The 15000-nt window shown below is 40.5% G+C and overlaps 2 protein-coding genes, 1 non-coding gene and 1 pseudogene across 3 annotated transcripts in view; all 4 read left to right on the plus strand.

The window, feature by feature from the left end:
- Positions 1-10128, plus strand: part of LOC138020936 (monocarboxylate transporter 10-like) — a 10763-nt pseudogene extending 635 nt beyond the window's left edge.
- The window catches only part of LOC138020831 (E3 ubiquitin-protein ligase rnf213-alpha-like), a 500094-nt gene that overhangs the window by 363626 nt on the left and 121468 nt on the right, over positions 1-15000 (plus strand).
- Trnar-ucg (transfer RNA arginine (anticodon UCG)) lies at positions 13951-14023 on the plus strand. Its single transcript has one exon. It is a non-coding gene; the product is annotated as a tRNA-Arg (tRNA).
- Positions 14388-15000, plus strand: part of LOC138021029 (queuine tRNA-ribosyltransferase accessory subunit 2-like) — a 19138-nt gene continuing 18525 nt past the window's right edge. Inside the window, exons 1-2 of the mRNA XM_068867908.1 lie at positions 14388-14607; positions 14705-14777. Of these exons, the coding sequence (XP_068724009.1) occupies positions 14420-14607; positions 14705-14777 (261 nt within the window). The 5' untranslated portion in view covers positions 14388-14419. The remainder of the gene's footprint in view (positions 14608-14704; positions 14778-15000) is intronic.

Consider the following 15000-nt stretch of genomic DNA (forward strand, 5'->3'; position numbering starts at 1 on the left):
GAATCAACAACGCTAAAAGTAGATTTCGACTTCAACAGGTAATTCAGGTTGTTCCCTCAAAAGAGAATTGAACGCTTATTGCAGCGAGTGGACACAGATTTATACTCTTCAATCGACTGAAATTAATCCTGCAATGGTGGCGGTAATATTTGGCTTGTTCCCTGAGGCATAAATGTATTTCAAGTTATTTTTTGAGTTACTTTGTCTTTGTGATGGTCAACTGAACGGATTCATCTGGAAGCTCTTTGGCTGCTTCAAAAACGAAAAGTAACCAGCATTGTTGATCTTTATCGTGATGATATTTGACAGTTCTGGCGAAAGTGTGAGTGGGATTTGTTGATGATGCAATATGCAAATTTCGGACCTTTATCTTTCTCTTGAACAATCAGAAATTGCAAGCGCCCCCTTTCCCGGTGAATTTAGAAGGAGAGCAATGTCTCGACCACCTACCTCTTCGCTTTGCCGTATCCTACTTTTTAAGTGAATCTTGTGGTCGTCTTGCGACGTACTAAAATCATTTCCGATCCATTGTGATGTACAGAAGGTCATTAAACTTGCGTGGCAACTAAGGACCTCGGAAAATTTTCCTAACGAAAGACCGGTTAACTGTTGATGTAGTTTATCCCATTTCGTAGACGATTAGTTTCTGGGAAGGCCTATGTGGAAGTTCCACAGGATTACAGCAGACAACTGTTTGCAAACATGTTTTTATTTAATTTTTGTTCCCAGCGCGATGTTTGGTTTTTATCTCGTGTCGACTTACCTTGACGCGATCGAAATTGTACAGTGGGTCTAATAGGGTCACTGCACGTTGTAGTTACTTGGCAATTTTAACACTGAAAACGACATGGAACCTTTGAACGTTCTTTACTTTCCATCCGCTTGGCGAAAAGTGGCGCTAATGAGCAAGGCTGTGCGAAGATCGATTTGCATCTTTGCAAAACAACTTGCACTCATTCTTATGCAAATCCTTGAGAGCTGAAAGTCAAGGGACACATGCCTAGTGAAAGGGTTTAATGGTTTTCGAAAGCTATCACATGTATCATTGTATGCTTAGATTGTAAACTTTAATATTTTTATCGTACCTCGCTGATAGACCGCAAAAAGGCAATTGCAGTTGCGTTCGCAGTTGCGTTAAAATGTTTTGTTGAAGAACGCGATTGTTTAAAGCGAAGCTTATGTTGATAATATCGTTCGCACGTTTATTTATTTAATTTATTTCTCATTGCGAAAAAAACATTTCGATTTGAAACTTTCTCCGATGATTTAGCGCAAATGTTCTGCATCCAACGAGAGCTCTTGCGTATTTAGCTTCGCAGCAATGTTGCGGTCATTATTTTGGAACTTAGCCACGCAGGAGCTGACAATCGCTAACCCTTCTAAAGTTACTTTCACAGTTCAGTTGGTTCTCGATAAGTTGAACCGCCACGATGCATTTAAAAGGAACCGGTTCTGCTCTAAAAGCTCTTTCTAGAATAAAATTATGAAGGAGACGTAGAGGTTGCCCAGGTAATGGATTTTTTAATTTTTAAGTGAAGCAAGAAAATACATCACACCGGTGACATATATACCTCAGAGTTCAGATGAAGTTGACCTGAAACATGTTGATCTTCAGTCTCTTTGTCTGCATGTTGTATTGGAACATAGTCACCTATATGTAACAACCTATCTTTAATTAGGAGACGCCCAAAGTACTTTGCACTGAAAAATAACGGAGTTGACTTGAATTTTACATGTTTTTCTCATCAATTTACCAATGCTTTCAGCCTTTGTGGGTTTAAACTGAAGAAAGCAATATTTGTTTCGCCTTTTTCCATTCCCCCCACGCTAGGTTCTTCCATTCTTTGAAATGACTTCTTTAAAATCATGCTGCAATGAAACTGGCTTCAGCAGAATGTAGAAAGTGCTCAATTTCCCTATGTAATTTTTCGGTTTTCTTTGAGCGATTTAAATACGAATTTTTAACTTCAAAGAAGGCTGGTTCAAATTTTGGGTGTTTGATGCATTTCTTATCATTCAAATCGTTTGCATGTTTGTGCAGGTGTGCAATTGATGCATACTCAAACGGCAAAAACACGTGATAACGGTGAGATTAATACACATGTGGCAATATGTAAATCTCAAGTCACACCACGATCTCTTTTACTCTCTTCGTACATCATAGTTTGAAAATGTTCTTTGAGTGTTGTAATGGCTGCCATTGAAGCCTTTTTGCAGAATTTATTGCGTATGTAGATCTGAATGACAGATGCGACATGTTTTTGTTGAGTGATCATGCACGTTGCAGTCTGGAGTTGAACACCCACATCCCCGCGTCTACCCCGCGACTGTGCTGCACTCAGCACCACAACTTAGCCTTCAACCAAGCAGGAGTTCGCCTTGTATACCCCAATGCCGCCTTGACTTCATTACTAAAGGATTCGTCTTAGTGCACTACATTTTTAAACTTTAATACAAATAAGCCTTTTTGCAGAATTTGATCATATGTAAATGGAATTTGCGCACTTCAAGTATTAAACTATTATATATTATTATTAAACGTCATGCCAATATTTTAGGGAATGAGAAATTTATTTGTCATCATCTCAACGAAAGCGTAGTTACGTTACATTTTCAGTTTTACTATTATCTATCGATCGTGGACTACATCCGATCCTTGGATTGCCTTGATCGTCATTTTTGTAGTTGGTTAAAGGGTGACAGTTTCAACCCAATAGTGTCATAAAGCATTCTTGCCCAAAGAAAAATTAACACTTTGCATTTCGTGCGAATTTTTTTTAATGCTAGAAAAGTTCTGAAGTCGGATTTCCTTTTGCTGTCATCGAGCCATCATCGTGCTTGACTCTAGACAAGACGCAGATTTTAGATCCGCTTGTGTGCAACTTAAAGACAGCTTTCGTTGGCTTCGTTTTATTTAAAATACCCTGGTTTCCTGAAATGGCATTGCAATGTTTCCTCTTTACGGTTACTGTAGTTTGTGTTTTCCATATAACGCTGACGTTATAAATAGAGTTTTAAACCACATTTTGCCCCGGGCTATTGCATAATTATTAGTAAACTGAACTTGCTACAAGCCTGCAAAGCCAAGTTTTAATTCTAGTTGAAATGACTGATACCGTTAAAATTGCGTTTCTTTCCTTTTAAGTCAATTTCTGTATTTGACAATTGAATGTATAATGATTCATCGCTAGATGCGAATTGCCTTGATTTCGTTCTTGACAGTACCAAAGGGCCTCCGTGTTTTGTATTGTTCAGCCTGTGGATAGCTGCGAAAACACTCCTAATTGGTTTATATCCCTTAATCCTATACCAAAGGCAATCATTACATCTTTGGGTATCATTCATGTTTGTGAGAATATAAGAAACAAGCGGAGTCGATAAGCTCAGTTGTAAGAGAGAAAAATTCTGTATGGGCTTTCTATGTTTATGTTCAGTTTGTGCAATGCTTGATTATTTTTAAGTAGCTTTGATGCAGATTATTTTTCTGAACTTGACCTCTCTGACATCACTTTGATCACGTTTCCACAAAAAAACGTGATGTTTAATTAAATTACACGGTTCTTGCATTTCCTTAAATAAACACCCCCTGCATTCACTACTCTTAAAGTCAATTTGAGAAAAAATGTTCTGCGTAGAAAATGAAACCGTTTTATTTTCAACGCAGAATTTTTAAAACATCACTGATGCTCGGTAAAAAAGTTTTCTTTGTGCACATCAAAACGTCTCCTTGTTATTTTGCAGCTTGGGTTCTATCAATCGGCCTCGGTATGATGTTCCTGTTTGCTCCAGTGTCGTCGGCCTTGAGTGAACGCATTGGCTGCCGGGTAGTGGCGTTTGTTGGCGGTTTGTTAGGGTTTTGGGATTTGTGTCGTCGTCATTTGTGACCAACGTTCACCTTCTTTATGCCACGTTTGGAATTCTTTGGGGGATTGGAGCGAGCATGAGTTACTTGCCAACTCTTCGATCCCTTCCTTATTGGTTTTCACAGTAAGTAAAGAGCTCTGGTATATTTTTAATGAGTATCTAGTAATTATACTCTTGTAAATGCTTCTTTTTTTCGTGGTGTCAGTTCTTTGGGTGCTTCACAGACACTACAGTTAATTAGATGTTAACTTATATAGTAAACACATATCGCATCTCTTCAATTTACTGGCAACGAAGTTGGTTTTTCGTGATGTAAGCTACATTTACACCTCAAAGTATTCTCCAAAGAAGACTAGGAATTCCCTCACTCCTTTGAGAAAGAACCCTAGTTACGCAAAAATTAAATCTGAGAGGTTTTCCTTTTTACCAAGCGCGAGGTTTGTTAGTGTGTAAAATTAGAATTATAATGGCAAAACCCTCTGTGGTGGGACTAAAGAAGTTTGTCGCTTCGCTCCATACAACCGAGTGTCATTAAAGATGTCACCAAAAAGATAATACGGTACCGCAGAATTCAAGGTCCAGCGTGGTATGCAGAGGTGTCGTGGCTCAATATCGATCATTCCGGAGATATTTTTAACGAAAGATATTTGAATTTGGTATGAGGCTACCTTGCAACTTGAAAGTTTTGTCGAGGATCTACCCTCTTTGCCGCAATGACGTACCCTGGGTACCAGGTTTTTTTCTCGCTTGCGGCGGACGGAAATTCTTCGCTTCGGCGGCCGAAGGCCGATGGCACGAGCGGGTCACGATGGCGGGTCACAATAGAGACATAACCGACACTGGAAACTGCGCAAGAAAACCTCTGGCACCCAGGGCAGCAATGACGTCTAGTGTTTCCAAATTGTTTCACGCATTAAATCCCTTAGGTATTCCTTCAAATGTTTTTCGTCACTAAAGTGTATGTGACAGATTTTTCAATATTTACTCAAGTGAAACATCACGGCTTTCTGAGATAAAAGCAACCAAAAAAACTTCCATGCTAATTTTTATTATATGCCTTTCAGCCTTTTAAAATTTGGAATTTTCACTTCCGGGGGGTACAAACCGCGCTAGTTAGGAGACTGGGGATAGCAAGCCAGTGACGTCAAAACAGAACCACAGGGACTTTTAGTGATAGAAATTATTCGTTCTTTTGTCTTCAGCATTATTGCAACCAAATACAAAGCATCTCAGAAGCAGTTTCAGCAACTTCTTAATCTGCAAAAAAAAAAAGGAAAATTCGGGCCCTGGAAAAAATTCTTTCTGTTTTGACCTCACATTTCTGCTATCCCCAGTCTACTAACTAGCGCGGTTAAGTGAAAATTTATATTTTTAAAAGGCTTAAAGGCATAGAATAAGAATCGGTATGGAATTTTTTTGTTTGCTTTTATCTCAGAAAACCATGATGTTTCACTTGAGTAAATGAAAAACCCTTCTCATATGCACTTTAAGATACTTCTCTTACTTCAGTTGGCTTTTACTAACATGCACTTGTTTCTGATGTTTCAGGCGCATCAGTCTTGCTAACGGCATAGTAACGGCCGGAAGTGGCGTAGGAACAATCGCCATGGGTCCTCTTATGCAGCTGGCAGTAAACCATATGGGTTGGGCTAATTCCACTCGGGTACTCGCTGGAATGCTCACTTTATGCACTGCAGGCTCCTTGCTTTATCGAGTCCCCAATCAAGGGGATAAGATAATTGTGAAGGCTGAAGGAGACGAAAAGCCTAAGCGGACACCAATATTTGACTTCTCGGTTTTTAAGAACAAGGCATTCTTGGTGTGGTGCATTTCTTTGAGCGCGTTTATGATGGGATATTTCGTGCCGTTTGTGCACTTGGTAAGTTTTTTTTTTTTCAATGGAAGCTATCCCGGTAGAACGATCTCCTATATGAAGATATTTTCAATTAACGATTAATATTTTTCAGACGGACCACTGTTACAGTAAAACGTACCGGATGGAACAAAATCCCGACGTATAGATCGATGGTAGAAGGGTATCCCCTTGTAAAAAATCACAATCTAGCCGTAACCGTTAACCGCGATACAAGGATAAAATCAACCATCATGTGACATAGAAGGGGTGATCGACCCTTCCACCCACCCACATAGGTGGCAATGCGTTTTATTTTTAACTTACAACCCATTTTATCTTACAACCCTAGTTTATATCTTGTTCAAACGTCGCACTTTCGTCGCGCCGAACTCAATCAAATTGAGTTCGACTTCAGCGCGACCACAGACGTCGCGTCAAATTCAATTTTAAATGAGGTAGATCTGGACCACAACCCTCCGCCGGGAACGGTTCCCGTAAAATCAAAGATGACGGATCACATAAAGATATGCATGCAGTCAGTTTGGCACAAGATAAGCACGACATTTGAATCAATGTCGCGCCAAATTCGCTAGCTCGACGTTGGCTCGACAAGGTCGTTGAACGTAAAAACTTGGCGCCACAGTCAATTCAAACATTGTGCTAACGTCGACCTCCGGCACGACGATAGCGCGACGTTTGAATTAGGCCTAATTAAAATGGGGTTTTATCTTGTTCGATTTCGACGATTTCTTGCGCTGAAAAGGTGTAGGTATTTCTAAACCAGTGCTCTTGTTTCTTTGCTTTCCAAACACTGAGCCCCGTTATAACGACAATTTTGTGTGTTTTTTTGTCCGGTATCGTTGTATTTGAGATTCCTTTAAAACGATGCGCAATAGAGGAAGTTTCAATTGAGTGTCGTAAAACCAAAACCAAAGTAATAACTTTGGCCAATCAAAAAGGACGGAGGCAATCCAGTAAACCAATCAAGACTCGAAGTAATTACACGTAGCCGACACAAAGCGCGGGAAAATGTGCACGCGCAAGCCAAGATTGGTTTTGCTTTCACTTCTGATTGGTTGAAAAAATGGCGCGAGAACTTTCAACCAATCACTGAGTGAAGTAAATGCAAAACCAAATCAATTCGCCAATTACTTACGACACTCAATTGAAAACCGCTCTATAACCATGTAATTTAACCCGGCCAGTGAGTCTCTTGGTATATGGGCACATCGGGATTCCACAGGTAATCGCTGGGAAGATCTATAATCGAGGGCATAGGGGAAATATTGAGTGTCTCCTCCTCCTCTTCCTTACCATCAGGGATAACGACTTCTGGCTGTTTTCGAACCAGGAGGTCAGGAATCTTTGAACAGCTATATTTGTCTGCGCAGACTGACAGATTTGAAAAATATGTTTTTTCGACGCTTAAGAAAAGGGACCTACCCTGCAACGAACGAACCGGTCAGAGGTCGTTATTCTTGAATCTGGGCAAAAGAATTTCTGGCTCGGGGGACAATAATGGCGCTAGAGCTGAAGATGGCATCCAACTAGGCAACTCTCTTATTGCAGTAGTCTCAAGAGCCCTGTAATTTAAAACCTGAAAAAGGCTGAACCAAATATTGTTATTCTGTCAACAGCCCGCTTACGCCGAAGAGTGTGGCATACCAAACTCACAGTCCTCGACACTCGTCGGCATGATGTCGGTGGGATCAACATTCGGTCGGCTTTTCTTCGGCAAACTTGGCGATCACCCCAAAGTGAACCGACTATACTGTTTTCAGATGGCCATGCTGGTTATTGGCGTGGCCGATACTCTGAGCACGCTGACAAAGAGCTATGTCGGTCTCGTTATTTACATGGTGGTTTTCGGTGTGTTCGACGGCTGTTTTGTGGTTTTCCTTGCCGTCCTTTGTGCTGACATCGTTGGCGTGGACAAAGTTTCTGCTGGAATAGGCGTTCAGTTCTTTTTTATGGCCATCACATCCATTGCGGGTCCACCTCTTGCAGGTAAATTTTCTGCGTTTTAAAAAATAAATTATTTGTTGATAGCGACATCTGGCAATGGTTTCGCCTCTCGAGGTCTCGTAACGGTTGTATTTTAAAAAATTCATGCTAAGCACTTGTTCCATGGTTGATCGGAGAGATTTATTTCGCTCGCTGGGAGATAACTACAAGGAAAAAGTTGTTCAAATCTTTCTCCTTTTCCAGCGTTCTGTCTACAAAGGGAAATTGATTGACGTGCAATCCCGCGGTCATGAAGTTAATCCCCGTCGAAGCCCGAATTTCTTTCAGATCGCTTTGCAACTGGTCTGGTTGTTTTCCAGTCTTTTGCAGTGATAATCGTTAGCTAAAAAACATTTTCTTTAAATATGTGGAAGAAAATATTGACCATTTGGTGGTTTCTCATGTCTGTTCTAGATCAAACCATTTCATCCGCCTTTTTGTGTTCACGATGGTGATAAAAATTCTCAGAACTAACTATAAAGCACGGTATTGTTGAAGTAAGGAGAAAGTTGAGGGTATATCTTTCTGTGTATTTTCATACGAGTTAAAGATTTACTTTCGGAAGAACTGTAATATGGCTTTCCAAGAAAGCTTGTGAAATGTATTTCAAGAAACGGAATGAAGGGAATTGTGGAATTGTGGAATTGTGGGATGAAGGTGATTCCGGCGATGACCTATAGTAACCAGTGCACGACTTTGCAGTCAGGCGGAGGGACGCGTTCTATTTTCGCGCCAACGAAATCCGTTCCTTTTTCCTGAAAGACTGCACCCAAGAATCGTGAGTTTTTTTAAACTGAAACAGTATTTTTTCTTCACTTACACAGGTGTCATCTACGATCTTTCTCAGTCTTATCAAATCGCGTTTTACGTCGCTGGCGCCTGCTCTACAGTGGCAACGTGTTTACTCTTCCTCGTACCGGTTCTCATGCCTCCAGAACTCTGCAACAACAATCGTGGCCGCGCGGAGACTGTGTGTTCGAAAGACTGTGAAAAGCCCTTGATTCGTATCCAGTCACCGGATTCTTCAAACCCCACAACTTCAACGAAGGCAAGCCTTGGATCATGTCAAAAGCTAAACAGTACTTTGCATCTTGCTCCAAGCCAATCTTATCTTAATCGTTATTGGGACATTCCAAAGAGAACAAGCATGCGCGCCAGTATGGCTAGCCTGCTATCCTTTGGACCTGTGCAACCAGCCAGGAGCGAAGTTCTTCTTGTGGTAGAAAGAGTTTCACAGGTATAAGAAAAGTAAAAAAGAAAATACCGTAGCAGCTTAGTAGAAGCTAACGTTTTAAACTGAAGCGGGACTGGTTTAAGCTGTGCGACCTAAATACGACAAATTTACCCGTAAAGCACAAGAAACACACTTCTGATGATTATGCCGCCTGCAACAACAGTCTCGAACTCCTCCCGAACATGCAGATCGTTGACATTTTCCATCGAGACCTCATCATCTCGTCCCTATTTATTTCTTATGCGAGAAAGGTGGGAAAAACAAATGCAAAAATTCTGTTCCTGCACAGAAGCTTGATTAGCCGTCATTTAGTGTAGTCTATCCTTGGTAAGTTCACGTTGAACTATTTGTGCTGATGACTTCCTTCCTCTGAAACAGGTATTAGACAATTCTTGAAGAAAAATGAAAAAATATCGATAGGATTTTTTCACGGGGACGAAATCGTTTCCTTGGATAGGATTTAACCATTTGGTAACCTCTCATGTGATTCCTATTGCCACGCCCTTCGTCTGCGTCGGACTCCACTTCATTGTCGTGTGGAAACCGTATCGATATCATGCACACGTAACTCTTACAAAAGCAACGCGTAACTCTTACAAAAACAAATTTTTAGGTTTGATTGCAGTACGAGGTCTTTGTCAAGTTCATGATACGTTACTGTTGATGCGAAATATGAGACAGATAGCAAGAGAAGTGACACCGATGCTTAGGGAAATGTAGCGTTTGTTATAGGTTGACTTAATATTTATTATGAACTAAAAATATGTTGTGGATTTTTGTCTTCAGAATAAGGCAAGTTAAATGAAAACAGAATGACAAAAAATTGAAGCAACTCCTAAAAGTAAAACAAAAAAAGAGTTGATAGAAAGTATATATTTACCTCACGTTTTAGGAGGTCGTTAAAGAATATTTGCCGAGTCTTAAGTTTTAAATCCTATCAGAGAGTATTTATATATCGCGACTAGATACTGTAACACGTTTGCCTGTGCTACGATTAGTGGAAAACTCGCGCGAAATCTGAACCAATCGCCTTGTTTTGAATAACATTAGACGTATCCATTTACTTTAAACCTTTTTTGTAGGGTGAGTTTGTGCCTAATAATGGGTGCTTTTGTAAGAGGGTTTTTAAAAGATTTTTTATGTTTACGAATAAAGATTTGCAGTTGGTTTTGAGCTGGTTGTGCTTTGAGTGTTTCAGTTGTGACTCGGTTAGCAGACAATAGACCCGGTTAAACAAGACTGCGAAATCTCGGACAAGAATCTAAAAAAGCTGTGCCCCGTAGACGTTCGCATAGGAATGAACTTTTTTATTTTTTTCAAAGTGCTACGTCATTTCATTTGAAAGCAACTCCACATGATTTTTCAAAGTTGTTGAAACTGCACCAAAATTACCGAATTTGATTGGTTGACAACTTGTACTCCATCACATGAAGTCCTATTACTGTTTCAGACCAGAGGAGAAAATGAATAGTACCCCATAATGCATAGCGATTCTTTTTATATTATCAACTGAAATCGTGACCTAATCAGTATCTTCAAGCCCTAACGCAGAGGTGAGGGGTGCTGGAGACTACCATGTTGTGTTCACAAACAGACCTTGGTGTCAAGGCTTCGGCTTTTAAGCACATATGTTATACCTTTATTGCGTGTCGGAAGAAAAATTTGGTGTCAAGTTGAATGATTTTACGTGTGCTATATTGAAATGTAGGGAAACTCGTGTGAGCTACACACTGGGATAATATTCAATCCTCCTCTGGTTTCGACATGAAGTTTGGTATATTGGCAAATTCCTCCCTTCGTCTGTTTGGTAACACTGAACAGGTCCGACAGCTTACGTTGAATTTAAAACGTGATTCATGTCTGTCGATGAAATTGGTGGATATTCCCTCGCGGCAGTATCACACGTTCTTCCTTTGATAAGTAAAAGCAAACCGCTAGTATCATTTCATCTTTTTCGGATGCTTCGGATCACTTCAACTCGGTTGCTTTCAAGCCTCACAGCGTGATAAAACGAGAATCGAGAACGAGAATCCACGTGAAAAATCAAAACTCCTAAGAAGTGGTAATGGGCATCGAAAGCGGTGGAGATACTCCTGAAGTACATTACAGAATCAGGAGCCCATCCTGGAGCGTGCCACTTCCATACAGCGTCTGTGAAACGGCGTTTTCACTAGTAGGTTTATTTTTAGACTAGCCCTTCCCGCGAATTAGGTCAAACAACAAAGGCAGTTACGGTTCGGTGACCCTATAACGTCAGCTTAATTTCTTGTAATTGGTCATCATGCTCCTGTGGGAGTCTCATTAGCGGGAAATTCAATCTAAAAATAAGCTTACTTGTGAAAACGCCGTTGCACGAAAATAGTTAAGTTGCACGCTCCGGGTGATGGGCTCCTGACAGAATTCAAAACCAAGTGCGAGTTTAACGGCGTGGACTTCGAGGCCGATCTATCCACAATGTATGCAGAAATACGCCGATGCATGACAATGGGTTTTCCCGAAGATTTTTGTCCTGAAATTGTGAAGGAGCCGGGAAAAGAACTTTAGGATATGAACAGCGAGGAATATGAATTTACCGGAAAGAGCTGGTTGTCTCTCTCGGCGCAAAATTCAATAATCGCGATAGCCCTAGGGACAAGATTTTGCATGTAAAGGGGGGCTATCTTTTGCCCCTTATAGAAGGAGGACCCTCTTAGGAGGGTCACCCTTTCTCCATGTAAACTTGCCCTAAATCATACAGAGGATTCATTATTTGGAATCTATTGGAACCACCCGCTGTCAGCGCCAGAGATTATGCTAAAAGGGCAAAAAAGTCTCCCGTCACTTGAACTGTAGTGAAGAGTTGCCGCAAAATTATCGGTGATTTTGTCTTTAATATAATTGAATTTTTTCATTCTTTTTGTGATTTCGTCTTTTATAGATTTTATTCATATATTTTTGAATTTTAAATTTTTTATTATCTTATTAGCATTTTTACCCGGCCCCATCAGCTATATTAACTTTAAAACTCACCGTGTTTTTATAAAAGATGTTGTCGTTTTTGTTGACACTTCCCAAGAAAAATCACTCGTGTGTAACCGCGGCTTCTATGAATTCTAAATTGGGCCCTCGTTGAAAAGGAAAGCAGGAGAAACCGGTGAAAACTCTCTCGGAGCAGAGAGGAGAACCAAGAAACTCAAGGCATACAAATTAAGCCACACAAGATGATAAGTGCGGGAATACGACCCCACAAATAAAAAGTAATATACAGATTTAGGCGAGCCTAAAAGCGGAGCTCCCGGGTTATTTATTTTAACAAGAAGTTAACCTGGCTTCAGTATGCAATCCAATCGAAACCCAGTACCTGGTCAGCGGTCAACTAAAAAAAAACAACGAAAAGAGGAAGGTGACACAAACACCAACCCCGTTTTAACAACCCGGTGTGGCCAACACATCACGCATGCGCACGACCATTTTACCCGGACAATTAGCAGCCATGGACAGCTGTTTCGGCCTTGTTTCGGCCCCGTTTCGGGCTTAAAAAACAGCTGACTTCGATAAGGCTCTAAACTTGAGCCCGCAATATGGTCACGTGATACTGGTCAGCGGACACCTTGTTTTGACAGGTGTCAATCCGCAACCGATTCATACCCCTTCTGCAATATTTCACCTGAAGAGCTCAACCTCGTTCCCAGGGCTTGTCACCGACGAGAACGGGACGGGCGAGAAAAGTCTCCCTCTCGGCGGTGAAAAGCCCTGCGAACCTGGTTGTCAGATGATACCATCAACATAGCAGAACGTCGCAAACGACAGAAGGCCGCGGGTAATCATGACAGATGGTCTCAGCTCAACAAAGGATCCAGGAGATCCGCTAATTTTTATTGCTGGGAAGTGATTGAAAGGCAAGGACTAGGATTCGCTCTGACGAAGGGCTAACGCTCGAAACGTCAGCTTTTAGAATCTCTGTACGGTGGCCAATTTACATTATCAACTCCGTTGATAAAACCAAATTTTTGTATACTACTTCCCCACCGACGCAGCACCACAGTTTCTCTAGAAACTACCCCCTTCATCCTTCAGACAAAACTCCCCGCAAAGTTAAAAAGAATAGACTACTTGCACTAAGAGGTCATGTGACATCGTTTTTAAGAAAATGAAAGTTTCATGATTTTGCCTTCGAAACACTATTAGTGGGTCATCTCTTAAACAAAATAATAGTGATTTGGTTTTTCAAACCCGCACCATTTGCTTAAAATGAGAAAGTCCGTAGCTGGTCACGTGACCCAAACTTGATTGTTTTTAAAATTATGAATTATCGCTTTCTGACACAAATTTTGCACTTGAACTTCAAGGAAAATGTTGAAAAGATGATTTGGTAACGTTTATGGCACATCTGAACTCAACTATCCAACATTTAACAAGATACAAGCAAAAAGTAGTTTTGGCCGCCATGTTGGAGGGCAAGAGTATGCCCTCCAACATGGCGGCCAAGACAAATCATGCTACTTTGTTGAAAAATCAAAGTACCATAAAATATCTCCCTTAAATGGGTTTCCTCTCAAATTTCGCGTGTAAGATAATTTTTATGTGTTCTGTCAATTTTTGGCAACAGCAAGATTACAACTCACTGTTTAAGGGAAGCATTGGTCACGTGACCTCTTAGTGCAAGTGGCCTATTATCTTCAGCGGATCCGATTCCTTGCCATCTTCACATTAAGAAAATTTTGACGTTGTCTACGAATCCACTTCAGATAATTTTTTTAACTTTGCAAAGAGATATCTTATCATGCCAATCACTTTCAAGCAATAAAATTGGGGGTTCGTTTTGCTCTTTTGTAGTCATGGTAACCTATACGTCACATTAATGAACGTTGGTGTTTTAGTTGGTACCTTTGGTACCACATACATCGTTTTTACATGAAACAGTGTAGAGTAGAAGAGTCAATCCCGTTGATGAAAATAGCAACAACAGGAAGTTATATTTAAGTAGTTTAAATTTCTCCTAGTTTTGTCGATTGGCCGCGTGGCCTAATGGATAAGGCGCACGACTTCGGATCGTGAGATTGCGGGTTCGAATCCCGTCGTGGTCGTTTTTTTTTCTCTTCATGATTTTTTTTCGGCGTACATATATATTTTTCCAGATGTGTCAAAAAAATTTGGCTACTTTTATTTTCATTATAGTCAGTGATCATTTGATAAGCCATGTTTCTAGAGACAAAACTTTCTCATTGAGCAGGTCTCCGCGGAACTTGAATCACAACATCACAACAAACGAGCCAGCCAGTCCATAAATTTTAAATTCTTTATAAATAGGAAATAGAAATCACACAACCAAACCAACCACGATCAAACTGAGTATAATCTACTGGTTTTTGCTCGTGAAGGCCTGTGAATCTACTATACATGTTACTTAATGGTCTGGGCGCTAGTCTCAAAATGCTACGGCTACACAAAGCATCATGTGAAATTTGTAATTTGACAAAACTATGAATTTTACAGTGCGTACAAAACTTGGGAATTGCCGTCGAGGAGTTCTGAAAGTAGACAATCAAGAAATCGAGACTCCAGGCTGTTCATTGTATACTCGAGGAGGCGCAGTTCCTCATCTTACTTCTGACGTTTTGAAAACGGTTCAGGATCTTCCATCAGCGGTTCATTTGTCTCTTCAAACTACGTGAGTATAAGTGAAAATGGTCAGTCTGAAAAATCGAGAAAAAGATGTTTTTTTTATGGCTTTGAGGAGAGGTTATTTTTGTTTATCTGTTATGTAGAATCGATCAACCAGGAGTTGAGACCATCAAGAAAGCGAGTGGCTATGCAATAAAGAAATTCTTTGGTCTGGAGGTAAGCATTGAATGCGTCCAATTATGTTTTAGGCCATGGTATACGGGGACCTTTTTACCCTGTATATTTGCAATTGTCCCTACTGTATGGGTTTTTGTCGTTTGATCAACGCATTGACTTACATTTGCAAGCATGTCATTGCGATCATTCATCCATGAATGTGCCCCACAAATGTGCATTTTGATTTCTATGTGAGCTTTAACAAGCATTTGTATATCAGCAG

Source organism: Montipora capricornis, chromosome 2 (genome assembly GCF_036669925.1).
Source record: "Montipora capricornis isolate CH-2021 chromosome 2, ASM3666992v2, whole genome shotgun sequence".
Lineage (NCBI taxonomy): Eukaryota > Metazoa > Cnidaria > Anthozoa > Scleractinia > Acroporidae > Montipora > Montipora capricornis.